At 42.2% G+C, this 25,629-nt stretch overlaps 2 protein-coding genes across 2 annotated transcripts in view; one reads left to right on the plus strand and one right to left on the minus strand.

The window, feature by feature from the left end:
* Positions 1-15,070, minus strand: part of LOC121507812 (struthiocalcin-1-like) — a 47,698-nt gene extending 32,628 nt beyond the window's left edge. Inside the window, exons 1-2 of the mRNA XM_041784151.1 lie at positions 15,029-15,070; positions 14,600-14,693 (exon numbers count right to left, since the gene is read on the minus strand). Coding sequence (XP_041640085.1) covers positions 14,600-14,693; positions 15,029-15,070 — 136 coding nt within the window. The remainder of the gene's footprint in view (positions 1-14,599; positions 14,694-15,028) is intronic.
* Positions 15,071-23,189: 8,119 nt separating this feature from the next.
* LOC121507813 (ladderlectin-like) lies at positions 23,190-25,058 on the plus strand. Its single transcript, XM_041784152.1, has 6 exons — positions 23,190-23,241; positions 23,534-23,671; positions 23,754-23,792; positions 24,141-24,241; positions 24,454-24,579; positions 24,930-25,058. Exons 1-6 carry the CDS (start codon positions 23,190-23,192, stop codon positions 25,056-25,058), a joined length of 585 nt encoding a protein of 194 aa, XP_041640086.1.
* The last annotated feature ends 571 nt before the right edge of the window (positions 25,059-25,629 follow it).

The raw sequence follows: 25,629 nt of genomic DNA on the forward strand, positions 1-25,629 counted from the left end.
ACATCTGGACTCGTCCCTTCAGTTTGTTGTGGAGGTGGACGCATCCGAGACAGGTGCAGGAGCCGTGTTGTCCCAGAGAGACCCAGAGACTCAAAAGCTGCATCCCTGCGCCTTTTTCTCTCGCCGATTGTCCCCTGCTGAAAAGAACTACGACGTGGGAAACAGAGAGTTGCTGGCTGTAGTGTGGGCTCTTCAGGAGTGGAGGCACTGGTTGGAGGGCACGAAACACCCCTTCATTATCTGGACCGACCACAAGAACCTCGCCTATCTCCGTTCTGCACGACGCCTCAACTCTCGTCAGGCCCGGTGGGCCTTGTTCCTCAGCAGGTTTCACTTCACCCTTTCGTACCGCCCTGGTTCCCGGAACACCAAGCCAGATGCCCTATCTCGTGTGGAGTCCCCTTCTCGTGATGTTCCCGAACCAGATCGGATTCTTTCCCCTGAATGTATCGTTGGTGCTGCTGTTTGGGAGATCGAGCAGACCATCCGAGACGCTCAGAGACTCCAGCCCGACCCTGGTACCGGACCTCCTAACCGCCTCTTCGTCCCGGACTCGGTCCGCTCTCCTGTGCTCCAGTGGGCCTCCTCCAAACTCACCTGCCATCCAGGGTTTCAGAGGACCCTTGGCTTCCTCCAGCAGAGCTTCTGGTGGCCTGGCATGACCAAGGACACCCGTGAGTTTGTGGCTGCCTGCTCAGTCTGTGCCCGGGGTAAATCATCCCATCAACCTCCAGCTGGCTTGTTGCGCCCCCTATCCACCCCCAGTCGGCCCTGGTCCCACATCGCCTTGGACTTTGTTACTGGCTTACCTCCTTCAGATGGAAATACAGTCATCCTCACCATAATCGACCGGTTCTCTAAGAGCGTCCATTATATCCCTCTCCCCAAACTCCCCACTGCCCTGGAAACAGCTCATCTATTGGTTCTTCACGTCGTCAGACTCCATGGTATCCCCTGTGACCTTGTTTCAGACCGAGGACCCCAGTTTGTTTCACGAGTTTGGAGGGAGTTTTGTAAGGAGCTCGGCGCAACAGTCAGTCTGTCCTCAGGTTACCACCCCCAGAGCAACGGCCAGACTGAGCGGGCCAATCAGAACCTGGAGGCGGCCCTGCGCTGCGTGGCCGCTCATCACCCGGTCACCTGGAGTTCACATCTTCCCTGGGTCGAGTATGCACACAACTCCCTCACCTGCGCCACTACTGGTATGTCCCCGTTCATGTGCTGCTTTGGGTACCAGCCCCCCCTGTTTCCAGAGCAGGAAGCCTCCGTGTCCGTCCAGTCCGTGCAGGAGCATCTGAGGTGCGTAAGAGAGGTCTGGAGGACGGCACGAGCATCGCTCTCACGCACGGCTGAGCGCAACAAACGACTGGCTGACGCTCACCGTAACCCCGCCCCTGAATATCGCCCGGGTCAGAAAGTCTGGCTCTCCTCCAAGGATTTACCCCTCGAGACTGAATCCCGGAAATTAACTCCTCGCTTCGTGGGCCCCTTCGAAATCACCAAGGTCATCAACCCCTCCGCCGTCCAGCTCAAGCTCCCTGAGGCTATGAAGATCCACCCCACATTTCACGTGTCCCTGCTGAAACCAGTCGCGTCCAGTGATCTGAGCCCTCCAGCCGTCACCCCTCCGCCCCCCCGAATCATCGACAATCATCCGGCTTTCACCGTGTCTAAGATCCTGGACGTGCGACCACGGGGTCGCGGATACCAGTTTCTGGTGGACTGGGAGGGGTACGGTCCAGAAGAGAGGTCATGGATCTCCAGGAGCCTGATCCTGGACCACAGCCTCCTAGATGACTTTTACAGGGAGCATCCGGACAAGCCCGGCAGGACGCCAGGAGGCGTCCATTGAGAGGGGGGTACTGTGGTGTTTCACGTTGCACATTTTGTATTATTTTGTTAACTTCCGGTTTCCGGAGTCACTACTGCTGGCTGCTAACCTGACTTTGTGTTCCCTGAGGCATTCTCCCCTCCCCCCGGGTGCTGTGGAGAGATCACACCTGCAGCGAGTTCTCATCAGGAGGGACTACTTAAGATCAGCTGCAGCTCTCCACCAGCGCCTGAGTTTTGACTACCTTCCCTCGTGGTAAACCTTTACTCCAGGCTCACACGCTCTCTCGAGATACCCTCAGAGAAGTCTACAGAATTGATTATTGGACCTTTAAGTAATTTCCAGTGCTTGTGTTTCTTGTGGACCGTTCTAACGTGCTTCCTCCTTTCTTTTCCAGTGCCTCACTCCCCGCTCACTGCAGCCAGCTCCAGCACTCTCTTCCCCCCGGACTCTTGGACTCACATTCCCTGATTATTGACCTGTGCTAATAAAACTGTTAAAACTGCTTCTCCGCCTCCGCATCCTGGGTTCTACATCACCATTCACATAACACTAACTGTAGTTTAGTTCCAGCTCAGACTGAATCAGATTAAAGTGAGGGTCAGAAGGTCAGCTTTAGTCTCTGACAGCAGACTGACAGGAAGACCAAAGTCTGACTCAGGGACACTTTGACATGTTTGAGCATTAAGGAGACCAACCTTTAAAACCTGAAGGAGCCAAACACACACCCAGCTACAAGCTTACATTAAAACTAGAAAATTATAGAACATTGTCTTTACTGTAGACATAATAAAGAGTAGACGCCGCACTGGCTGCTGGGGCACAAGAAATACAGCCGCCATCTTGGTCCGGTCATCCTATCAGGGTTTCCGCTACATGTAATTGATCATGGCGCACCGCCACGCCAAAATAAAAGCCGCCATGCCTTAAGAATTACAATCTTTTCATCAAATGTAAAAATGTAAATTATACTGTATGAATTTTGCTTAGTTTAGTACTTCCCTTATTATAATCCGATGATTAGTGGTAAACTAGAGTAGTTATATTCATCATCAACTGTGTCTCATGATGGAGATGAGACGCTAGCGATCTAAAAAATTGCACGTTGTCGTAAAAACTCTGGCGGAGCTTTGGTTCCGTTTCTGTTACAAGACTGGACAAAAACAATGGTAATTGACTGTCAGGCGTTCATCTAATCCACGATATTTGCCTCATGGAGAGAGGAAGGAGAAGCGCGAGCTTCACAGTCAGAGGGCGACAAGAGCAGTTGTGTGTTTGTGTGTCTGTGTATGACAGACAGGAGAGATTGTGTGTCCGTCCGTGAGTACAGGTCGACAACAAGCATGAACAAACTAACGTTAGCTTGTTGAATAAGTGAGTGATAAATGTTTATAAGTTATAATATTAATAACTTGCATAGGCTGACGCTTACCTGTGGCTCCTCTGGGATAAAATAATTGCAAGAGGATGTAATAAAAGCAGAATTCCACCATAAAAGTCTTTCATTCAAATCATATCCCCACGCTGTTGTTATTAGTATGGTCTTAAAGTGTTCATGTATGTTTGTAAGGGGGGAGGCAAAGTAAAAGCATAAAAAACATAATTTTCACTTTTTGGAAGAAAAAAATCTGTGTGTGTATCCTGTGGCATGTTCAAGTTATATAATTTAACACGTATATATATAACATACATATATATATATTGTGTGTGCTTTGCAAAATACCTATCATACATCACATATAGCACATATCAGAATATTCTATTACTGTTAAGCCTACTATGAATATTAAAATACGCCGAACCATGTGTCCTGTATCATACCTACATGCATGACGTTTGCAGAAAAAAAAAAGCGTGAACATCAGTTAAGTATTCAGCGTGTTATGATTGATTAAATGCGCTGACGCTTCATTGCGCCTGCAAAATAGATTACACTGAGTGGAGCGGGTGACCAGATCAAGATGGCGGCCCCACAGTTCGTCAGCGCCAATAGGTAGTAGTAGTCGATGCGGGGTCTACTTATTATGTCTATGGTCTTTACCTTCAGGAACAGGAAGTTCATCTTCCACCTTGTTATCCACTGAGAGAAACAGAACCAGGATCTGTTACTGACTGGTTCAGAGAACTCAAAGACAGCTGCTGTATATGACAGAAACTCACCCTGCTGTTCCTCCTGCAGCTCTGGAACAACTTTAACTGCAGCAACTTTATCTCCTGCCACCTCTCCAACAGCTGTAACAGAGCAGAGATGTGGTAAGCGAGGTTATTTTCACCGTTTCAGGTATTTACTGATATTCTAACATTCTTCTCTGCTGCAGAAAAGTGTCCTCAGGAAACATCAGGATGGAAGTCAGGGAGGAGAGGTGAAAATTAGCAGTAAAAGCACTGGTCTACAAATGTACTCAAGTAAAAATTAAAAGCATTTAAAGTTTACTCTAAAGACCCTGTAAAGTGTTTATTTATTTATTTTATTTACATTTGTATAGATGTGTAAAAACAAAGATGCTAATTTTAGTATCACTTAGCTCTGAAGTGACTGGGTCTACAAATATCGCTGTTAACACTCACGTGGACATTTTCTCTTCAGACTTCTCCAAGCAGTTGCTTTAGTCAGTTTTACATCATTGACTTTCTCTGATAAAAAAGAATTAAAGAAACATGGATGTGTAGAGTGAAGAACCCAAGACCAGCTGAGTCAGCTCTAATCTATCCTCTCTTCATGTTTGACAGATTAAATCAGATTAAGATCTGATTTAAAGAACAGAGGAGTCTGTCACTATGGAGTAAGACGAGGATTAAAACTGATCAAAGAGTCTGATCTGCTGCAGCGGAGAGGAGGAGAGCCTTCATTGTGATCATGATGATGATGATGAGGAGGAGACTGGTGGTCTGCTGGGAGTAAGATGGTCTGCTATAGAACACACTAGCATGGAGGAGAAAGAGAGAGAGAGAGAGCAGACCTACCTTCAGGTGAGTATCAGCTGATTCTCTGGTACAGGTGAGTGATGAAGACCAGCTCCATCAGCTCTTCTATACAGACAGCTGAAGGTGAACTTTGACCTGAGCGTGAGCCTGTTTGTTCATCCATGTGAGCACGATAAGGAAACCCTGATAGTAGAATTATAATTAATTTATGGTTGATAGGTAAATATGACTCTGAGAATGGAGATAAGAATGACTTCACCTGCATGCTCAGACATGAGCAGCAGTAAGGAAATAAAAATACCTGAGTATAAACAGAATTATTCACCCCCCATTTAAAAGGTCTATGATGAACATTACAGACTAGATTAGTGCCGGCAGGTCTGCTTGGACTGGAATCATGACAAACCTGAACTGTTTGGGTTTGACTGCATGTTAGAAATCTGACAGAGCCAAAAGGATGGTTCAGAGACCAGATTATTGACCTTCACAAACAACAAAAAGATAAAGACAGATAGCAAAGGCCTTGACTGTTCTAGAGCAGGGTGACTCAACAGAAGAGCCAAACTGATGAAAAATACATTTGTACACAATCTAAGTAAAATCAGCAACTGTTGGGCTCGTGTCCACACCAAAACCCTCTTGATCTTCTCTCCACAGCAGGCAGAAATACGCACGGCCCCTCACAGGTGTGTGGGGATCAGCTCAGGTCCCATACAGACTGAGCGGCCCATCTGCGGGTCACCTGATGATCATTTTAACATTCATTCATCTGGGATCAATACACTGGTGGAAGGCCCCTTTTGTCTTTTTATTGCTCACGTGCACGTTTCTCATAGTGCCTGATGCTGTTGGGGATTTTAATGATTGTTGTTTACGCCTGTAAATAAACCTCGTCCACGTGCAGATTATGACAGAAACGCTTTCAGAGAAAATGAGTAGATAAAGTCAGTGGACAATCAATCATCATCAAGAACATTTACCAAAATACATAATCTTACCAGTTATAAATATGTTACAATAAACGTTTTCCTAAATAATTATTTGGTTAACTATTTGTTAAATCTTTCAGATGTCAGACACATTTGCATGTGGGGAGGCCTTTTAGACAGTAGAGGTAAACGCCACACTTAATGTTGACGTCCTGCTGCTGCAGCCCCCCCCCCCAAAAGCTGTAAACCTAGGGGATACACTGCCCACGTTTCCCGCCAGTTTGTCAGTTTTTATATGGGGGATTGCAGGATTACAATAAAAGTGTCAGACTTGTTGTGAGAATTTAATAAATCGTGTGCAATTGCTGCAATCTCGCACTGAAATCCAGCACTCGTTTGACTATCTCAGACATAAAACAAGCAGGGCATCAGTTCATACACAACTTTAGAGGATAATTAGTTGCATTGGAGAACTCTCTCTCATGATACTGAGTCAAAGCATCCCAGCAAACTTTAGACTCCAGCTCTGACACGGGGAGGAGGGGAGCGGGCTCTCTGGTCAGTGAGTTTTTATCCTGCTTTTTGGCCATTTAGTTCAAGAGTACCTTGCTGCAGACAAGAAGGCTGACATACGTCCAATCCATACCGGAAGTCTCAACCGGAAGTCCGTACGTCTAAGGTTAGGCTTAGGCATTAAATCCTGAGTGGTTGGGTTCAGGGTAAGGCAGTGGGGAAGGTGATATATTTGACATCCAGCACCAAGGGTTAGGCTTAGGTGCAAAAAAGACTGACAGACACTGGCAGCTGAGTCCAACACGAAGAAGAAACTTCCGCTTAGAACTTCCGGCATGGATTGGATGTACACCGCGTTCCACGTTATTATGCAAACGACATTTTTCTCTGATTTTCTAAATATCAGTGCAAATGACAGTCATAATATTTTTCAAGTCATCAACAGTTAGAGTATAATTCAAATGTTTTTAAACAAACTTCATAATGATAACCATTTTTTTTTAAAAATAAAAACCTCAAAATGCACTTTTCCACATGTTCCACATTATTAAACAGGCCACAGGTTTCAACAATATGGGAAAGAAAAAGGATCTCTGCTGCTGAAAAGTGTCAAATAGTGTAATGCCTTAGACGAGGAATGAAAACATGAGATATTTCAGGAAAAATTAAGCATGATCATCATACTGTGACGAAATTTGTGGCTGATTCAGAGCACAGACGGGTTCCTGCAGATAAAGGCATAATGAGGAAGGTTTCTGACAGACAGATTTATCAGATTAAGAGAGCAGGTGCTAAAATGCCATTACAAAGCAGCAAACAGGTATTTGAAGCTGCTGGTGCCTCTGGAGTCCCACCAACCTCAAGGTGTAGGATCCTCCAGAGGCTTGCAGTCGTGTATAAACCTACTATTCAGCCCCCCTAACCAATGCTCACAAGCAGAAACGGTTGCAGTGGGCCCAGAAATACATGAAGACTCATTTTCAAACAGTCTTGTTGACTGATGAGTGCCGTGCAACCCTGGATGGTCCAGATAGAGGAGTAGTGGATGGTTGGTGGATGGCCACCATGTGCCAATGAGGCCGGGACGTCAACAAAGAGGGGGCGGAGTCATGTTTGGGCCGGAATCATGAGGAGAGAGCTGATAGGCCCCTTTAGGGTCCCTGAAGGTGTGAAAATGACCTCGGCAAAGTATATAGAGTTTCTGACTGACCACTTTCTTCCATGGTACAAAAAGAAGAACCGTACCTTCTGTAGCAAAATTATCTTTAATCATGACAATGCACCATCTCATGCTGCAAAGAATCCCTCTGTGTCATTGGCTGCTATGGGCATAAAAGGAGAGAAACTCATGGTGTGGCCCCCATCCTCCCCTGACCTTTAACCCTATTGAGAACCTTTGGAGCATCCTCAAGCTAAAGATCTATGAGGGTGGGAGGCAGTTCACATCAAAACAGCAGCTCTGGGAGGATATTCTGACATCCTGCAAAAAATATTCCAGCAGAAACTCTCCAAAAACTCACAAGTTCAATGGATGCAAGAATAGTGAAGGTGATATCAGAGAAGGGCTCCTATGTTAACATGGAACTTGTCCTGTTCAGATGTTTTTGATTGAAATAGCTTTGATTTCAGTAAATATGACCTCCTAATGCTGTAGATTCAACAAATGACCATTTTCAGTTCTTTACAGCCTATAAAATGTTTTAAAAAGCTGTTGTGCTTAATAATGTGGAACAGTGCATTTTGAGGTTTTTATTTTTTTTTAAATAATTTTTGTCATTATGAAGTTTGTTCAAAAACATTTGAATTATGCTCTAACAGCTGATGACTTGAAAAATATTCTGACTGTCATTTGCATTAACATTTAGGAAATCAGAGAAAAATATCATTTGCATAATAATGTGGAACGCGGTGTATAGTGACACCCATGTCGGCCATCTTGACTGCAGCTGGGTCCCTCTCATTTAGTTACCACCTTTAACTTATCTTAATTGCCACCTTTCACCACTTCAGTGTTTCCCCTACCGTTCTATTAGGGTGTGCCCCACCCTCCCAACAGCACCCCCCGCCCCTTTAACTTCGAGTTAATTTGATTTAATTGTATTTTCTATATTGCATCGGATCACAACAGAACTCACTGAAGGACTTCTTTCCTGTAGAACAGGTCTCTACCTAGTCCCTTTATTAAATAAACTAATCAGCCTTATGTTATTTGTCTGGTTTTGATGCCCATTTTTGCCAGTTTAACCCATTTCTTCCAGTTCCAACTTCTTTTTTTTCCATGTTTAAATCCATTTCACCAAATTTGCCAACTGTTTTTGCCACTTTATCCCATTTTTGCCATTCTTTTCTTATTTTTCCACTTCTAACCCATTTCTGCTTCTTTTAAAATCCCATTTCACCGCTTCTTCTACCTTTTTTTTTTTTTTGCAATTATTAACCATTTTTTGCAATTTTTAACCCACTTAAATTTTTTTTAAGGAAATAGGTTTACATTTTTAAGAAGGCTATACACCACAGGTGTCAAACTCAAGGCCCAGGGGCCAAATCTGGCCTGTGGTACTATTGTATCTGGCCCGCAAGCTCCTACAATCTTTCTATCTAATATTTCCTGTATTTGTTTGGATTGAATCTACTCATCAACATCAGTCCTGATCTAAGCTACTAAATATTTGAATATTTTGGGGATTTTTACGTGTTAAATGCAAATTTGGCTACAGAAGTCATGATTGTTTTTTATTGAAAAATCACAAAAACTAGTAATTTTCTAAAACATAAAGGTCAGCTGGTTGGGGATCTGTCTTAAATCAACACCCTGGATGTGACAGAGATTAGACCCACACTGATTCTGATGCATTAATGGGTTTTTGTGTAGAGTCAGATTTAATATTTATTAACACAATGAGGCATTCTTGGACAAAAATGTACACTTTCAAAAACTATTATCAAAATATCTACAGATTACCTTTTACACTTTTTTGTGTCTTAAAGCAGGGGTGTCAAACTCAATCACAGAAGGGGCCGGATTCTGAATCAGGTCTAACCTGAGGGTCTAACAGGGTCCACATTTAACCATTAATGCTCTGATCATGTCTAGTCAGCATTCTGCACTCCCTGTACCTTCACTACCTGTGCATACGGACTGAACATACTCAGACCTGCTCTGGCTATATGTGGACTCTGTACATGCGTAGGACCCCAGAAGCCACCAGAGGGCCTTAAAGCTGAATGTTCAGCCTCATGTGAGGAGAATTCAAACGACCTGACTTCATCCCTGATCTGCTTAAAAATAAATGAGGAGAATGAATCAAACCCGCCACAGTGATGCGCTGTGGCTCCTGCTTTAGTGTCATATTTAAGTCTAAAGTGTGGAACTGCACTGAGTGACGTCTGCATTGTTGATTGTTGGGATTATAGTGACGGTGGATTTTTGCTGACTCAGCTGAGTTAGTTGCAGTCTCCCTCTTTGCCACATTTACTAGAATATTTATTGTGATGATAAAGTTTTCTAATTTGAACATTTCTGCCTCCATTCCTACAGCTGAGTGAAGTTTTTACTGTAAGATGAGAACTTGAGGAAGACACTGACCCTGAACAGACTCAGTGATCTGAACATAGAGACAGGTAGACACAGACACACCTGGTTACCTACACCACATTCCACATTATTATGCAAATGACATTTTTCTCTTATTTTCCTAAATATTAATGCAAATGACAGAATATTTTTCAAGTCATCAGCTGTTAGAGCATAATTCAAATGTCTTTGAACAAACCTCGTAATGAGTTTTAAGACATTTTATAGGTCTACACTAACTAACTTAACTAACTCAAAAATGTCTTAAAACTCTGTTGTTCTTTTTTTGTGTGTTCTGTTTGCCCGTTTGATTCGGGTGTGATTGCGTTTGTGGGGATGCTACCTGGTTGGGGTGGGGGGTAGGTGTTGGGTTCACAACTTTTGTGAGGAATGCTTAACTAATGATGTCAATGTTGTCGAAAATGATAAAGTGAAAAAAAAATTATTGGTTGTAAAGAACTGAAAATGGTCATTTGTTGAATCTACAGCATTAGGAAGTCATATTTACTGAAATCAAAGCTATTTCAATCAAAAACATCTGAACAGGACAAGTTCCATGTTAACATAGGAGCCCTTCTTTGATATCACCTTCACTATTCTTGCATCCATTGAACTTGTGAGTTTTTGGAGAGTTTCTGCTTAAATTTCTTTGCAGGATGTCAGAATATCCTCCCAGAGCTGCTGTTTTGATGTGAACTGCCTCCCACCCTCATAGATCTTTAGCTTGAGGATGCTCCAAAGGTTCTCAATAGGGTTGAGGTCAGGGGAGGATGGGGGCCACACCATGAGTTTCTCTCCTTTTATGCCCATAGCAGCCAATGACACAGAGGGATTCTTTGCAGCATGTGATGGTGCATTGTCATGATTAAAGATAATTTTGCTACAGAAGGCACGGTTCTTCTTTTTGTACCATGGAAGAAAGTGGTCAGTCAGAAACTCTATATACTTTGCCGAGGTCATTTTCACACCCTCAGGGACCCTAAAGGGGCCTATCAGCTCTCTCCTCATGATTCCAGCCCAAACATGACTCCGCCCCCTCTTTGTTGACGTCCCGGCTTCAATTTAGACTGTCATTTGCATTAATGTTTAGGAAAATAAGAGAAAAATGTCATTTGCCTAATAATGTGGAATATAGTGTAAATAAGGCAAAGGTAAATAAGATCCACCAGATAGATCAGCTGATCTCACGCTCAGATCAGCTGATGTCCGGCTCAACATTCATCGATTTTCTTCATGCAGATGGAATGTCTTCCAGTATTGCAGATTCCATTGGCCCAGCCATCTGCAAGACAAAACATTCCTTTTTAGCATGAGGACGGCGTTATGCAGTCAGACAGCTTTATCATGCTCAGAGCCTCACATCATTAAGCATCGTCCACTCTTTATTTTTAAATCTGGGTTTACAGTTGGACATTTGGTGCTTGGTCAGAGGTGCAGAAAGGAAGTGTGATGCTTTGTTTAGCATTAAAGTGGCTGAACCGAATAGTTGTGTCTCTGTATAAACACATCTAAGTATAACATTCAACCACTGATACAGATATTATTAGTGCACCACTATCTCTATGTTTTAAATCAACATAACAAACACTGAGAGGCAGATAAGTGACATTAAATTTAAAGAAGACTCCAGTCAGACACTCCTGGTACTTTGTCATCTCCATCATTCCTCAACATTAAAGGTCATGCTGTGCTATAATGTAAAAACGGCTGTGGATAAAGCCCTGGGCAGTGCTGAAGGTAAAGTTCAGGGTCGACAGAGGCGTGTCAGTCAGTAGAGTAAATCTGAGAAATGGCCCACCCCATCATAAGGCTTTGGTTCTGGGCGTTAACCTGCAAAGCCCATAGATGGTCCAGAATCATGTCTGTTATCAGGGGGATCCATCTCTCAAAGCCTTAGTCTGATTGGCTTGTTCAAGGTCAGAGAATGACCGGACCAATCGGGATCCTTTGAGGAACATGAGGCGGTAGAAGTGGGTGTGGTTTAGTTGAAGTGAAGTCTGTAAACAATGGCTGCTGCTGTAGAGATGATGGTGGCTGCAGCTGTAGCAGTGGTTCAATCAGAACTCCACATTTCTTTATTATTTATCTATTTATTTTGAAAGGAGAGCAAAGAGCCGGACTTCTCTTGGTGTTAAAGATGTTTCTGATTTTCTCCTGACTGCTACAGAGATTCATTTACCTCCTGGCTCCACTGATAGTGAACAGTGATGATGGCTGCCTGTCGAGCTTTACTTAGCTGGTGTACCTGATTAAAAGGGCTTTAACTCAGACGTATTATCATCTTTATCTGAGGCTGAAGTGTCAGGTAAAGGTGAGACTCACCTGTGGACTGCAGGTAGATACACTTGTGAGTGTTGACGTTGTTGTAAGTCCAAAAGTTGGAGTATCCCAAGCGGCTCTGGTCCACCCACCTCCAGGTCTGCACACATGAACACACGGGAGGTTAGACAAGCACACCTGTTAGACCTTCAACTCGAAACTCAGGACTCTCTGGTCACCTGTGGAAAGTAGAATCCTCCGATCCAGACCGTGGAATACTGCGGTCTACCAGGGAATAACTTCAGGAATCTGTCATCGTACCAATCATGGGAAGAGGCCAAGGAAGCTCCAAGACTGGCACAGTACACCTGAGGGATCCAGGTGGATTTCAGTGAGACCAATTCAGATTTAAATCAGAGAAGACTCTGTCCAACACTATCAATAAGAGATGGAGCTATGTATGCTAGCAGAGGGTTAGCATCCTTCTGTCTAAAACCAGGGAACTGATGATAAAATACCTCAGCAGAGGTCCAGGTGGACAGAACGCTCCGGTACAGATAGCAGTGGTTCTTATATCTGATCCAACCAGACGCACAGCTGGAACTACCTGGAGACGACAGAGAGGAATGTTAGGTCAGACTGATAGAGAGAAATGATAGGTCTGTTTGATAAAGGACAGAGAGAAATGTTAGGTCAGTCTGATAGAGGAAAGAGAGGAATGTTAGGTTGGTCTGACAGAGAGGAATGTTTTATTGGTCCAATAGAGAAGAATGTTAGGTCAGACTGAAGGAGGGCGGAGAGGAATGTTAGGTTGGTCTGATAGAGGACAGAAAAGAATGTTTGGTTGGTCTGATAGAGAAGAATGTTAGATCAGACTGATAGAGGACAGAGAGGAATGTTAGGTCAGACTGATAGAGGGGAATGTTAGGCCAGTCTGATAGAGGACAGAGAGGAATGTTTGGTTGGTCTGGTAGAGAGGAATGTTAGATCATACTGATAGAGGACAGAGAGGAATGTTAGGTCAGACTGATAGAGGGGAATGTTAGGCCAGTCTGATAGAGGACAGAGAGGAATGTTTGGTTGGTCTGATAGAGAACAGAGGAATGTTAGGTACAGATAGCAGTGGTTCTTATATCTGATCCAACTAGACGCACAGCTGGAACTACCTGGAGACGACAGAGAGGAATGTTAGGTTGGTCTGAGAGAGAGGAATGTTAGGTCAGACTGATAGAGAGTAATGTTAGGTCAGCCTGATTAAGGGGCGTGTCCTGGTAGAGAGCAGGTGAATGGATGAAGATAACCTTCGACTGCAGTGTCCGCCTCTAGAGCCGCTACAACAGCATCTCCATCTGGAACAGACAAAAAGTCACATTTAGACTCCTTTTTTTCAAGTGGACCTCTTACACTTTCTGCCTTCATCTCTAACATTTATTCAGGCTTTAAATAATGTTCTACTGAGCTGTAGGTTGATTTACACTGGAAGCTCTTATTACTGTCAGTAATGTTAAGAAAATCACAAAAAAAGCTTTTATGTCTGTATCAAGGTCACAGCGTCTGTTCAGTATATATCTATATCTATATCTATATCTATCTATCTATCTATCTATCTATCTATCTATATATATATATATATATATATATGCAGTATATATGATTACTTTAGAATTGTTTGGCATCGTTTTAAAGAGATAAAAACTCCCTCTGGCCACTTCCTGTGTTTAAATCAGAATATTATTGACTCAGGATGCAGAAAAAGATGCTAGTTTTTTACCTTCAGGAACACGATGTTCATCTTGTACCTCTTCTACCGCTAAGAGAGAACCAGGATCTGTGTTACTGACTGGTTCAGAGAACTCAAAGACAGCTGCTGTATATGACAGAAACTTACCCTGTTGTACTTCAACTTCAACCTCTGCAACCTCGGCTTCTGCATCAGCTGCAACAGAAAAGAAATGTCATTATTTCTGTATTTTATAACTTTTTCTCTTCTATCAACCAGAGATGCACAATATAATAATTTTACTGAGGGAATGGAGGACAAAGAAAGTCTCCACACAGCAACTGGAAGTTTGATTTACTTTTGTCTTTTGTATTTTTTTTTCTTTTAACAGTAAACCTGGCTACCATTACACCATGGAAACAAAAGAACACAGAGAAAAGTGAAGAAATGAAGGAATATGTCACATTTGTAAATCTTGCTAGATCAGACCGTCCTCACAAAACTGAGTGAGCGTGCAAGAAGGAGACTAGTGAGAGAGTCCACCATGACACCTATGACTACTCTGAAGGAGTTCCAAGCTTCAGCAGCTGAGATGGGAGAGACTCTGCAGACAACAAGTGGGGATGCTTCTCAGCAGCATCATGCTGTGGGGATGCTTCTCAGCAGCATCATGCTGCAGGGATGCTTCTCAGCAGCATCATGCTTCGGGAATGCTCCTCAGCAGCATCATGCTGCAGGGATGCTTCTCAGCAGCATCATGCTGTGGGGATGCTTCTCTCAGACTGTTCTAGAGCTCCAGTGTTTCTTTGACTGCTCTTAAAGGTGTGAAAATAAAGAGATGGTCTGACCTGCTGCAGCTGCGAGAGCCAGAACAGAGAGGATGAGGAAAGCCTTCATGATGAAGATGATGATGAAGAAGACGATGAGGAGGAGGCTGCAGGTCTGGGTGGAGTCAGACAGTCCGTTAGAGATCACGCTAACATGGAGATAAGCAGAGAGACAGCAGCAGTCTTACCTGTCAGGTGTCGGAGGATGCTCTGGGACAGGTGAGTGATGAAGACCAGCTTCACCAGCTCTTATAACCACACCTGTACATAAACTGGGGAATGTGAGGGTAACTGGGTCAGCATGTTAAACTGGTTTCATGAGGCCAATAAGGAAGCAGTGATGTAAATATGTAACAGAGAAATGATGAAATATATGGCTGATATAAAATAAAATCCCAATAAAGACGTTTTTATACTCAGACATGTCCATCTGAAACAGCTCTGACCTACTTTCCTCTGAACCTCAGCAGAACGACTACAAATCCACGCCATCAACGTGTGAAAAAAATCAAACACTGTTTCCATAAAAGCTGGGACACAAATATTAGAATGTAATGATTTAGGAAGCTTTAACCTCTAAATACTTTGATGAGGGTTCTTAACAGGTGGGTCAGGACCCAAATGTAGGTCATGGAGCTTGTTCCAGTGGGCACTTGAACAAAAACAGCAAAAAGAATATGGAGCATGAAGAATATGAATATGAAGCCCTGAGTGGACAAAAACCTAAACTTCTTTTGTCTCTTAGTTTTCCTGTGATAACGAGTACTTCAGTCAATTTCTCAAGATTTCTGTGCATTCATAACCTTGCAAAGCAGATGGATACGCCCGTTTCCTTGTTTTTCACTGGCGAATCCATTTTGCAAAGCTCCCGTCTCAACCATTTGGGCCCGATTAAAAAGTGACAGGACCAATCAGCGACGAGGGACAGTACTTTAAAACGCAGCAGAGTTGTGACACAAACAAGCAGCAGCAAGACCTGGTGCAGCTATAGAGGAAGAGATTAGCGTGGATGCTGCTAAAGCGCCAGTTTTATCAGAACTTGACGACATTTCTTTGTTGAAAGAAGAACAAAGAACAGCAGTGAGTTGTTTTCTTTTCAAAAACGATAAAGGTCAAGTACTTACATGCCCATAGTCGCCATGTTTCGCGTTATTCCCCAGTAGCTGCGCACGTGCAACTCGATACCGGCTACGTCACGTGTTTTGTTGCTCTGATTGGCCTGTAGAGATGTGACAGACAGAATGTTCATCCAATCACAATCCAAGTTTTTTTCAAAGCCTCTGCCGTTCCTATTGAAGCTTTCCATGATGGATGTGTGAAACAAATCCATCTGGTGTGTCAGGTTAGTGCGTTCATCTCATTCTCTCTAAAAAACAAACCTATTTTCACACTCTTAATCCACTATTGCCAATTGTTGTCCTTTCTTGGCCTCTTCTATCCCGTTAGCCAAGTTTTGCCACTTTTAAAAAACCTTTTTCCATACTTTATTTGACCATTATTGCAGTGTTTTTGCCACTCTTAACCCATTATTGCCACTCTTTAACAGCTTTTCTGCATTTATTCCACCCACTTTTAACCCTTTAAACTTATTTTGTTGCCTCTTTTTTTCCCATTTGACCAATTTTTACCAATTTTGCCACTTTTTAACCTCTTCTCACTACTTATTTTCCTGTTTTGCCACTTTTTTGCCAATATTAACCCATTATTGCCATCTTTTGCCCATATTTGCCTCCTCTATCCCATATTGCCATTTTCACAACTTTTCACCTATTTTTGACTCTTTTCACTGATTTTTTGGACACATTTAACAACTATTCTGCCACTGGCATACTGCCACTTTTAACTCATTCTTACTGAATTAACCCTCCAATTTTAACCCAGCATTGCCACATTTGCCTATGCTGACCTCTTTTAACCCATTCTGCCAATTTAACCAAACTTTGACCCCTTTTTCACCAGTTTCTGACCCTTTTGGAAGTATAAAACTGATTTTCCCAAGAAAATGAGGTAATTCCTCAGTAAATTATCAAACTTTCCAAACGTTCCCAGGGAAAGGAGGAGAAATTTAATATATGCAGCCAGGTCTTGTAGTGACTATGAGCAAAATATGTTTTTTTTCTTGTTTTTGTATTGAAGGTCAGAACCTTTGAAAATATAACTCAGACGCTGAGTTGTATTTATAATCAAACATGAGTGGTTTTACAGTGGTCCCAGTCACGTTCAGGTCAAACTGTCTGCCACAGTTTATACCAGCATAACAGTTTCTGCAGATAAGGTCAATGAGAGTGGGATCAGATCTTCATAACAGTCTTAAATCAGTGATTAGAGCTCTACCAGAGCTTCCTGATCGACCTCATTCAGATGAACTAGGTCACTTTGATTACAACACACAAACATTCATCATTCTGAGACGTCGGTAAAATGAAAGTTTAATAGAAGACAGTTTACTGGAAATAAAGGAAATACAAACCTGAGGGCTATAAATCTATAATCTATAATGTCTAATCAATAAATATAATCTATAAATATAAACTCTATAAATTAAACTCTGGCTTTAGTTACTCTTGAAATCAAACTCTGGCTTTAGTTTCTCTATAAATCAAACTCTGGCTTTAGTTACTTTTAAAATCAAACTCTGGCTTTAGTTACTTTTAAAATCAAACTCTGGCTTTAGCTACTTTTAAAATCAAACTCTGGCTTTAGTTTCTCTATAAATCAAACTCTGGCTTTAGTTACTCTATAAATCAAACTCTGGCTTTAGTTTCTCTATAAATCAAACTCTGGCTTTAGTTACTTTTAAAATCAAACTCTGGCTTTAGTTACTTTTAAAATCAAACTCTGGCTTTAGCTACTTTTAAAATCAAACTCTGGCTTTAGTTACTCTATAAGTCAAACTCTGGCTTTAGTTACTCTATAAATCAAACTCTGGCTTTAGTTTCTCTATAAATCAAACTCTGGCTTTAGTTACTCTATAAATCAAACTCTGGCTTTAGTTACTCTTTAAATCAAACTCTGGCTTTAGTTACTCTTTAAATCAAACTCTGGCTTTAGTTACTCTATAAATCAAACTCTGGCTTTAGTTACTCTTTAAATCAAACTCTGGCTTTAGTTACTCTATAAATCAAACTCTGGCTTTAGTTACTCTATAAATCAAACTCTGGCTTTAGTTACTCTATAAATCAAACTCTGGCTTTAGTTACTCTATAAATCAAACTCTGGCTTTAGTTACTCTATAAATCAAACTCTGGCTTTAGTTTCTCTATAAATCAAACTCTGGCTTTAGTTACTCTATAAATCAAACTCTGGCTTTAGTTACTCTATAAATCAAACTCTGGCTTTAGTTACTCTATAAATCAAACTCTGGCTTTAGTTACTCTATAAATCAAACTCTGGCTTTAGTTTCTCTATAAATCAAACTCTGGCTTTAGTTACTCTATAAATCAAACTCTGGCTTTAGTTACTCTATAAATCAAACTCTGGCTTTAGTTACTCTATAAATCAAACTCTGGCTTTAGTTACTCTATAAATCAAACTCTGGCTTTAGTTACTCTATAAATCAAACTCTGGCTTTAGTTACTCTATAAATCAAACTCTGGCTTTAGTTACTCTATAAATCAAACTCTGGCTTTAGTTACTCTATAAATCAAACTCTGGCTTTAGTTACTCTATAAATCAAACTCTGGCTTTAGTTACTCTATAAATCAAACTCTGGCTTTAGTTACTCTATAAATCAAACTCTGGCTTTAGTTACTCTATAAATCAAACTCTGGCTTTAGTTTCTCTATAAATCAAACTCTGGCTTTAGTTACTCTATAAATCAAACTCTGGCTTTAGTTACTCTATAAATCAAACTCTGGCTTTAGTTACTCTATAAATCAAACTCTGGCTTTAGTTACTCTATAAATCAAACTCTGGCTTAAGTTACTCTAGAAATCAAACTCTGGCTTTAGTTTCTCTAGAAATCAAACTCTGGCTTTAGTTACTCTATAAATCAAACTCTGGCTTTAGTTACTCTATAAATCAAACTCTGGTTAAATTTACTTGATAAATCAAACTCTGGCTTTAGTAACTCTACAAGTCAAACTCTGGCTTTAGTTTCTCTTTGAATCAAACTCTGACTTTAGTTACTCTATAAATCAAACTCTGGCTTTAGTTACTCTATAAATCAAACTCTGGCCTTAGTTACTGTACATATCAAACTCTGACTTTAGTTACTCTTCGGTATTGCTTATTTTATTTTTCATGTTTACACTATTTTAAATAAAACCATAAAGCTTTTATTTATTTTTTTATTTTCAATTATTATTATTTTTTTAAATAACACATCTTTTTTTTCTGTATTTTGATCATTTTTTAACCACTGTTTGATTTTATCCTGTATATATAATTCTCTCAGCTTTTACATCAGTCAGTGAGTCAGGGTAAAGATAGTTAGCTTGTATGTATTTTATTTCTCATTATTATTTTCGGTACATTATTAATCACGTTTTTTAGGTAATCCAACGCTCCACAAACAGATGTGATTATTAAAACTGTGTAAAAATCATCCATTAATACAGTTTTATGTTAAAATGTTTTTTTTTTTTCTAAGAAGGTTCAAACCTCCCCAGACTCTCAGAGTTTATCACTGCTCAAAGATCATTTCATATCAGATCAGTAAATCAGAGTTTCGTCATCATAATAGAGATTTTATTCTTCACTAGAGGCAGGAAATAAAAATCATCCCCTCTCTCACGTGAGCGGCCAATAAACCCTCAGACTAAAGACAGCTACTATCATATTAATAAATCTCTCTGTCTTATCTGAGCAGCTGTGTGACTTTAAACTAAAAGGTTTAAGGTCTTACTGGAAACCATTTCTTTGTTTTTATGATAACTTCACATTTACTAGTCCTCCAGTCTGATAATCTACCATTTTCCCATCGTGCCTCCCTGGAGGACTTCCATGAGGTTTAGGATCTAACAATACTTTATCAATATTAAACATAATACACAGGGGTGAACAGGACTTCATCTGAAATATCATCTGTTAGAAGAGGTGGAGGACAGGCTGACCCTCTGTCTCCACAGATATTCACCCTGGAGCCTCTGGCTGGAAGAATAAGGACAAATAAACCAGTAACTGCTTTAAAAACTGAAGAAAATGAACATAAATAACTGTTATACGCAGATGACGTGCTAAGTTTTGTAACTAATGTGAATAAATCATTACCAACATCCTTAGAAGGAATTAGATTAGAATAAATAAGAAGAAAGACTAAATCATAAAAGAACAGAAGCACTGAGAACAGGTGAGGAGATCGAGGTAGAGCTGAGGATTATAATCCTCAAAAACTTGGAGCATCTGTTTCTAACAAGTTAGTCTGAACTTCTAGAACAGAGGAGAGCTGAACAGAGGGAACGAGTACATTCAGACATCTCTGAAATCCTCAAACAGCTCTGATGCAGACAGGAAGACTCTGCAGAGAAGATCACTGGTGGACGTCTGCCTTCAGTCAGGGACACTTAGACCAACCAATGCAGGAACAGAGCTGCCAGCATCATGAGACTCCACCCACCCTGCTCATGGACAGGAACAGAGCTGCCAGCATCATGAGACTCCACCCACCCTGCTCATGGACAGGAACAGAGCTGCCAGCATCATGAGACTCCGCCCACCCCGCTCATGGACAGGAACAGAGCTGCCAGCATCATGGGACTCCGCCCACCCCGCTCATGGACAGGAACAGAGCTGCCAGCATCATGAGACTCCACCCACCCCGCTCATGGACAGGAACAGAGCTGCCAGCATCATGAGACTCCGCCCACCCCGCTCATGGACAGGAACAGAGCTGCCAGCATCATGGGACTCCACCCACCCCACTCTTGGACAGGAACAGAGCTGCCAGCATCATGAGACTCCACCCACCCTGCTCATGGACAGGAACAGAGCTGCCAGCATCATGGGACTCCGCCCACCCCGCTCATGGACAGGAACAGAGCTGCCAGCATCATGAGACTCCACCCACCCCGCTCATGGACAGGAACAGAGCTGCCAGCATCATGGGACTCCACCCACCCCACTCATGGACAGGAACAGAGCTGCCAGCATCATGGGACTCCACCCACCCCAATAGGAATTTTTCAGTCATGCATTTTCGTACATTGCACGATCACATGAACTTTACATACAGTATCTCACAAAAGTGAGTACACCCCTCACATTTCTGCAAATATTTAATTATATCTTTTCATGGGACAACACTGAAGAGATGACACTTTAATAAAATGTAAAGTAGTCAGTGTACAGCTTGTATAACTGTGTAAATTTACTGTCCCCTCAAAATAACTCAACTCACAGCTCACAGCCAACAAAAGTAAGTACACCCCTTAGTGAAAATATCCAAATTGGGCCCAAAGTGTCAATATTTTGTGTGGCCACCATTACTTTCCAGCACTGCCTTAGCCCTCTTGGGCATGGAGTTCACCAGAGCTTCACAGGTTGCCACTGGAATCCTCTTCCACTCCTCCATGATGACATCATTGAGCTGGTGGATGTGAGAGACCTTGCACTCCTCCACTTTCCGTTTTAGGATGCCCCACAGATGCTCAACAGGGTTTAGGTCTGGAGACATGCTTGGCCAGTCCATCACCTTTACCCTCAGCTTCTTTAGCAAGGCAGTGGTCGTCGTGGAGGTGTGTTTGGGGTCGTTATGTTGGAATACTGCCCTGCCGCCCAGTTTCTGGAGGGAGGGGATCATGCTCAGCTTCAGTATGTCACAGTTCATGTTGGCATTCATGGTTCCCTCAATGAACTGTAGCTCCCCAGTGCCGGCAGCACTCATGCAGCCCCAGACCATGACGCTGCCACCACCATGCTTGACTGTAGGCAAGACACACCTGTCTTTGTACTCCTCACCTGGTTGCCGCCACACACGCTGAACACCATCTGAACCAAATAAATTTATCTTGGTCTCATCAGACCCCAGGACATGGTTCCAGTAATCCATGTCCTTAGTCTGCTTGTCTTGAGCAAACTGTTTGCAGGCTTTCTTGTGCATCATCTTTAGAAGAGGCTTCCTTCTGGGACGATAGCCATGCAGACCAATTTGATGCAGTTTGCGGCGTATGGTCTGAGCACTGACAGGCTGACCCCCCACCCCTTCAACCTCCGCAGCAATGCTGGTAGTAGTTGTACATCTATTTTCCAAAGACAACCTCTGGATATGACACTGAGCACATGCACTCAACTTCTTTGGTCGACCATGGCGAGGCCTGTTCTGAGTGGAACCTGTCCTGTTAAACCGCTGTATGGTCTTGGCCACCGTGCTGCAGCTCAGTTTCAGGGTGTTGGCAGTCTTCTTATAGCCTAGGCCATCTTTATGTAGAGCAACAGTTCTTTTTTTCAGATCCTCAGAGAGTTCTTTGCCATGAGGTGCCATGGTGAACAGTGCCAGTTACCAGTATGATAGAGTGTGAGAGCGATAACACCAACTTTAACACACCTGCTCCCCATTCACACCTGAGACCTTGTAACACTGAGTCACATGACACCGGGGAGGGAAAATGGTTAATTGGGCCCAATTTGGACATTTTCACTTAGGGGTGTACTCACTTTTGTTGCCAGCGGTTTAGACATTAATGGCTGTGAGTTGAGTTATTTTGATGGGACAGTAAATTTACACAGTTATACAAGCTGTACACTGACTACTTTACATTATATCAAAGTGTCATTTCTTCAGTGTTGTCCCATGAAAAGATATAATTAAATATTTGCAGAAATGTGAGGGGTGTACTCACTTTTGTGAGATACTATAGCTCCTTGCAATGAATGATTTAAGAGGTTTCCCTATATCCAACTGAAAATGTAACTTATAATGACATATCCAGCCTCAATGATTCTACCCCCTCATTCCAGCATCTTTAGCCCTTAGTAGAGCAGCTTTAGTCCATTATTGCCCCTTCTCTTTGTCACTTTCACTCCATTTTGCCACTTTTCTGACAGCGTTTGCTGCTTTTACCCCATTTTTGCCCCTTTTTGTTGCCTTCACCCATTATTAACACTTTCATCTCGCTTTAAGCCCATTTTTGCCACTTTTCCCACAGTGTGTGTCACAGATTTCTAACATGCTGTCATACCCTAACAATTCAGGTGTTTCATGATATCAGGTCCAGCAGACCTGCTGGCACTGTAATGTTCATCTTAGACCTTTTAAATGGGGGTAAAATAATCCTGATTAATACTCAGGAATTTTTATTTCCTTACTGCTGCTCATGTCTGAGTGTGTGGGTGAAATCCTTATCTTCATAATCAGAGTCATATTTACCTATCAGCCATAAATCAATCATTCTATTAGTGTTTCCTTATTGGGCTCACATGTATGAACCAGGTCACGCTGATTTTAACAAACAGGCTCACGTTCAGGTCAAAGTTCACCTTCAGCTGTCTGTATATAAGAGCTGATGGAGCTGGTCTTCATCACTCACCTGTACCAGAGAATCAGCTGATACTCACCTGAAGGTAAGAGTCCTCTCTGTCTCTCTCTCTCTCTCTCTCTCCTCCATGCTAGCGTGTTCTCTAACAGACTGTCTGACCCCCGGTAGGTCTCCTCATCATCATCACCATGATCACGATGAAGGCTCTCCTCCTCCTCCTCTCCCTTGTGGCTCTCTCCACTGCAGCAGGTCAGACTCTTTGATCAGCTTTACTCCTCTGTCTGACTTCATAGTGACTGTGAAAAAATATGCAAAATAAGAAAAGGCCACAGTTTTATTTCCTGCTTTGCATCGCCCCCTGTCTGTCAGCAAGTTGTTCTATAGTTAGTTGTTTTTATAAGACACAGGAAACTCAGTTTGACTGTTTATATATATATATATATATATATATATATATATATGTCACATCAATGTTAGAATACCAGCAAATACCTGAAACTGTGAAAATAACCTCACTAACTACATCTCTGCTCTGTTACAGCTGTTGGAGAGGTGGCAGGTGTTGCAGAGGTTAAAGTTGTTCCAGAGGCTGAAGTTGTTCCAGAGGTTGAAGTTGTTCCAGAGGTTGAAGTTGTTCCAGAGGTTGAAGTTGTTCCAGAGCTGCAGGAGGAACAGCAGGGTGAGTCTCTGTCATATACAGCAGCTGTCTTTGAGTTCTCTGAACCAGTCAGTAACAGATCCTGGTTCTGTTTCTCTCTCAGTGGATGACGAGGTGGAAGATGAACTTCCTGTTCCTGAAGGTAAAAATACAAATATGATGGTTGATGGTATTCTGGGTTCAGCTTGTAGCTGGGTGTGTGTTTGCCTCCTTCATAGCCAAAGGTTTTAAAGGTTGGTCTCCTTAATGCTCAAACATGTCAAAGTGTCCCTAAGTCAGACTTTGGTCTTCCTGTCAGTCTGCTGTCAGAGACTAAAGCTGACCATCTGACCCTCACTTTAATCTGATTCAGTCTGAGCTGGAACTAAACTACAGTTAGAGTCAGAAAGCTTCACTTCTGTTTAGTTCTAGTTACTGAAATTAATTTAGTTTTTACTACGATGATAACAACCTTGTTGTGTTCTTTTATAATAAATCTCCGTCTCTGCAGGTCGGTTTGGTCGGTTTATTGATTGTCCCAGTGGCTGGGTTGCATATCGTGGAAGCTGCTATCTGTATGTGAGCAGTTCTTATTACTGGAGTTCAGCTCAGGTAAAAACAAACATTTTAGCATTAATAGTGGATCTGGCTGTTAGTGTGTCCAGCTCTTCACCCATGCCGCTGCAGCCGTCAGACACACTACACCTGGAAACACTTTAACCTGAGACTCTGAGTGTGATGATGGTCTCCAGAGTCCGTGCTCTCTGATGTGCTTCAGTATTCCTTAAATCCACCATGGTCATGTTTCTGTGTCTGATCCTCAGAATTATTGTGCCAATCGACGAGCTTCTCTGGCTTCGGTCCATGATTTTTATGAGTACGCCTTCCTTCAGTCGCTCACCAGGAGAAATTCCAACACAGAAACCTGGCTAGGTGGATTCTACTTTCAGGTGAAGATGAATCAGTCAGTAGATGTGTGTGACTGACTGGACTATAGAGCCTCAGATGAAGAGTCACCAGGACCAGGACTTTATCAGGGCTGAGGAGAGGTAAACAGTCTGAAACCAACAGCTGTAAGATCATGCTGTACATCTGACTGATGGTCATGAGTGAGCTGACATTCCTCCATGACTGCTAGAGCTGTCTTAGACCTCACAGCTGTAGAGTCCTTAAATACAGGCCTGTCCCTTATTAAAGCCTCCCTCATATAAAGACCTGGCCCTGGTTATCAGGAGGATTGTGGGTAAAACTGGACAGAAGTGTGTCTGCATGTCTGATCTCTGTGTGTTGATGTGTGCAGGAGTGGAGGTGGATAGACGGCAGCCCCCTCAGCTACCAGAACTGGTACTCTCAGAACAGCGGCAGAAGCTACCCGTGCATGTTCCTTTATCCTAATCGTGAGTCCCAACACCTCCATCTGTCACTGTGAAATTCAACACCCAGCAGCTCTCAGATCTGAGAGATTAAGCATGAGTTATTCTATTTACTTCATTTCTATTGAATCTAACACTTCTATAAATCTAAATCATCTACACAAATTCATGACTTAAAAATATAAACATACATTCTTTGATCTTAGCTGCAAGGTGTAGCAGGTGTTTGTGGTCAGCAGCAGGTATAAATGTGTTTAAATGATGTTCATCATTTTAAACAGTCAGGATTTAGAATAAATTTATTTATTTTTATTTATTAACTCCTCTCATTCTGGTTGACCCAGTTTTTTTGGTAGAACTGACACTGATTTCATGTTAGAAACTCAAAGTGTCTGCTCTCTGCACATATTTTAGATTTTTCTCTGAACCAACCAATAAAAAATAAGTAGAGCATGAACCAGCCAATAGGAAACAGGTAGAGGATGGACCAGCCAATAGGAAACAAGGAAGGATGGACCAGCCAATAGGAAACAGGGAGAGGATGGTGTCCCTGGTGAGCTGGGCTCAGAACTAATAAAGGCCAAATCCTGTTAGTCATAGAATAAATGATTTAAAGTTAAAAAATCT

This window comes from Cheilinus undulatus, linkage group 4, assembly GCF_018320785.1.
Source record: "Cheilinus undulatus linkage group 4, ASM1832078v1, whole genome shotgun sequence".
NCBI lineage: Eukaryota > Metazoa > Chordata > Actinopteri > Labriformes > Labridae > Cheilinus > Cheilinus undulatus.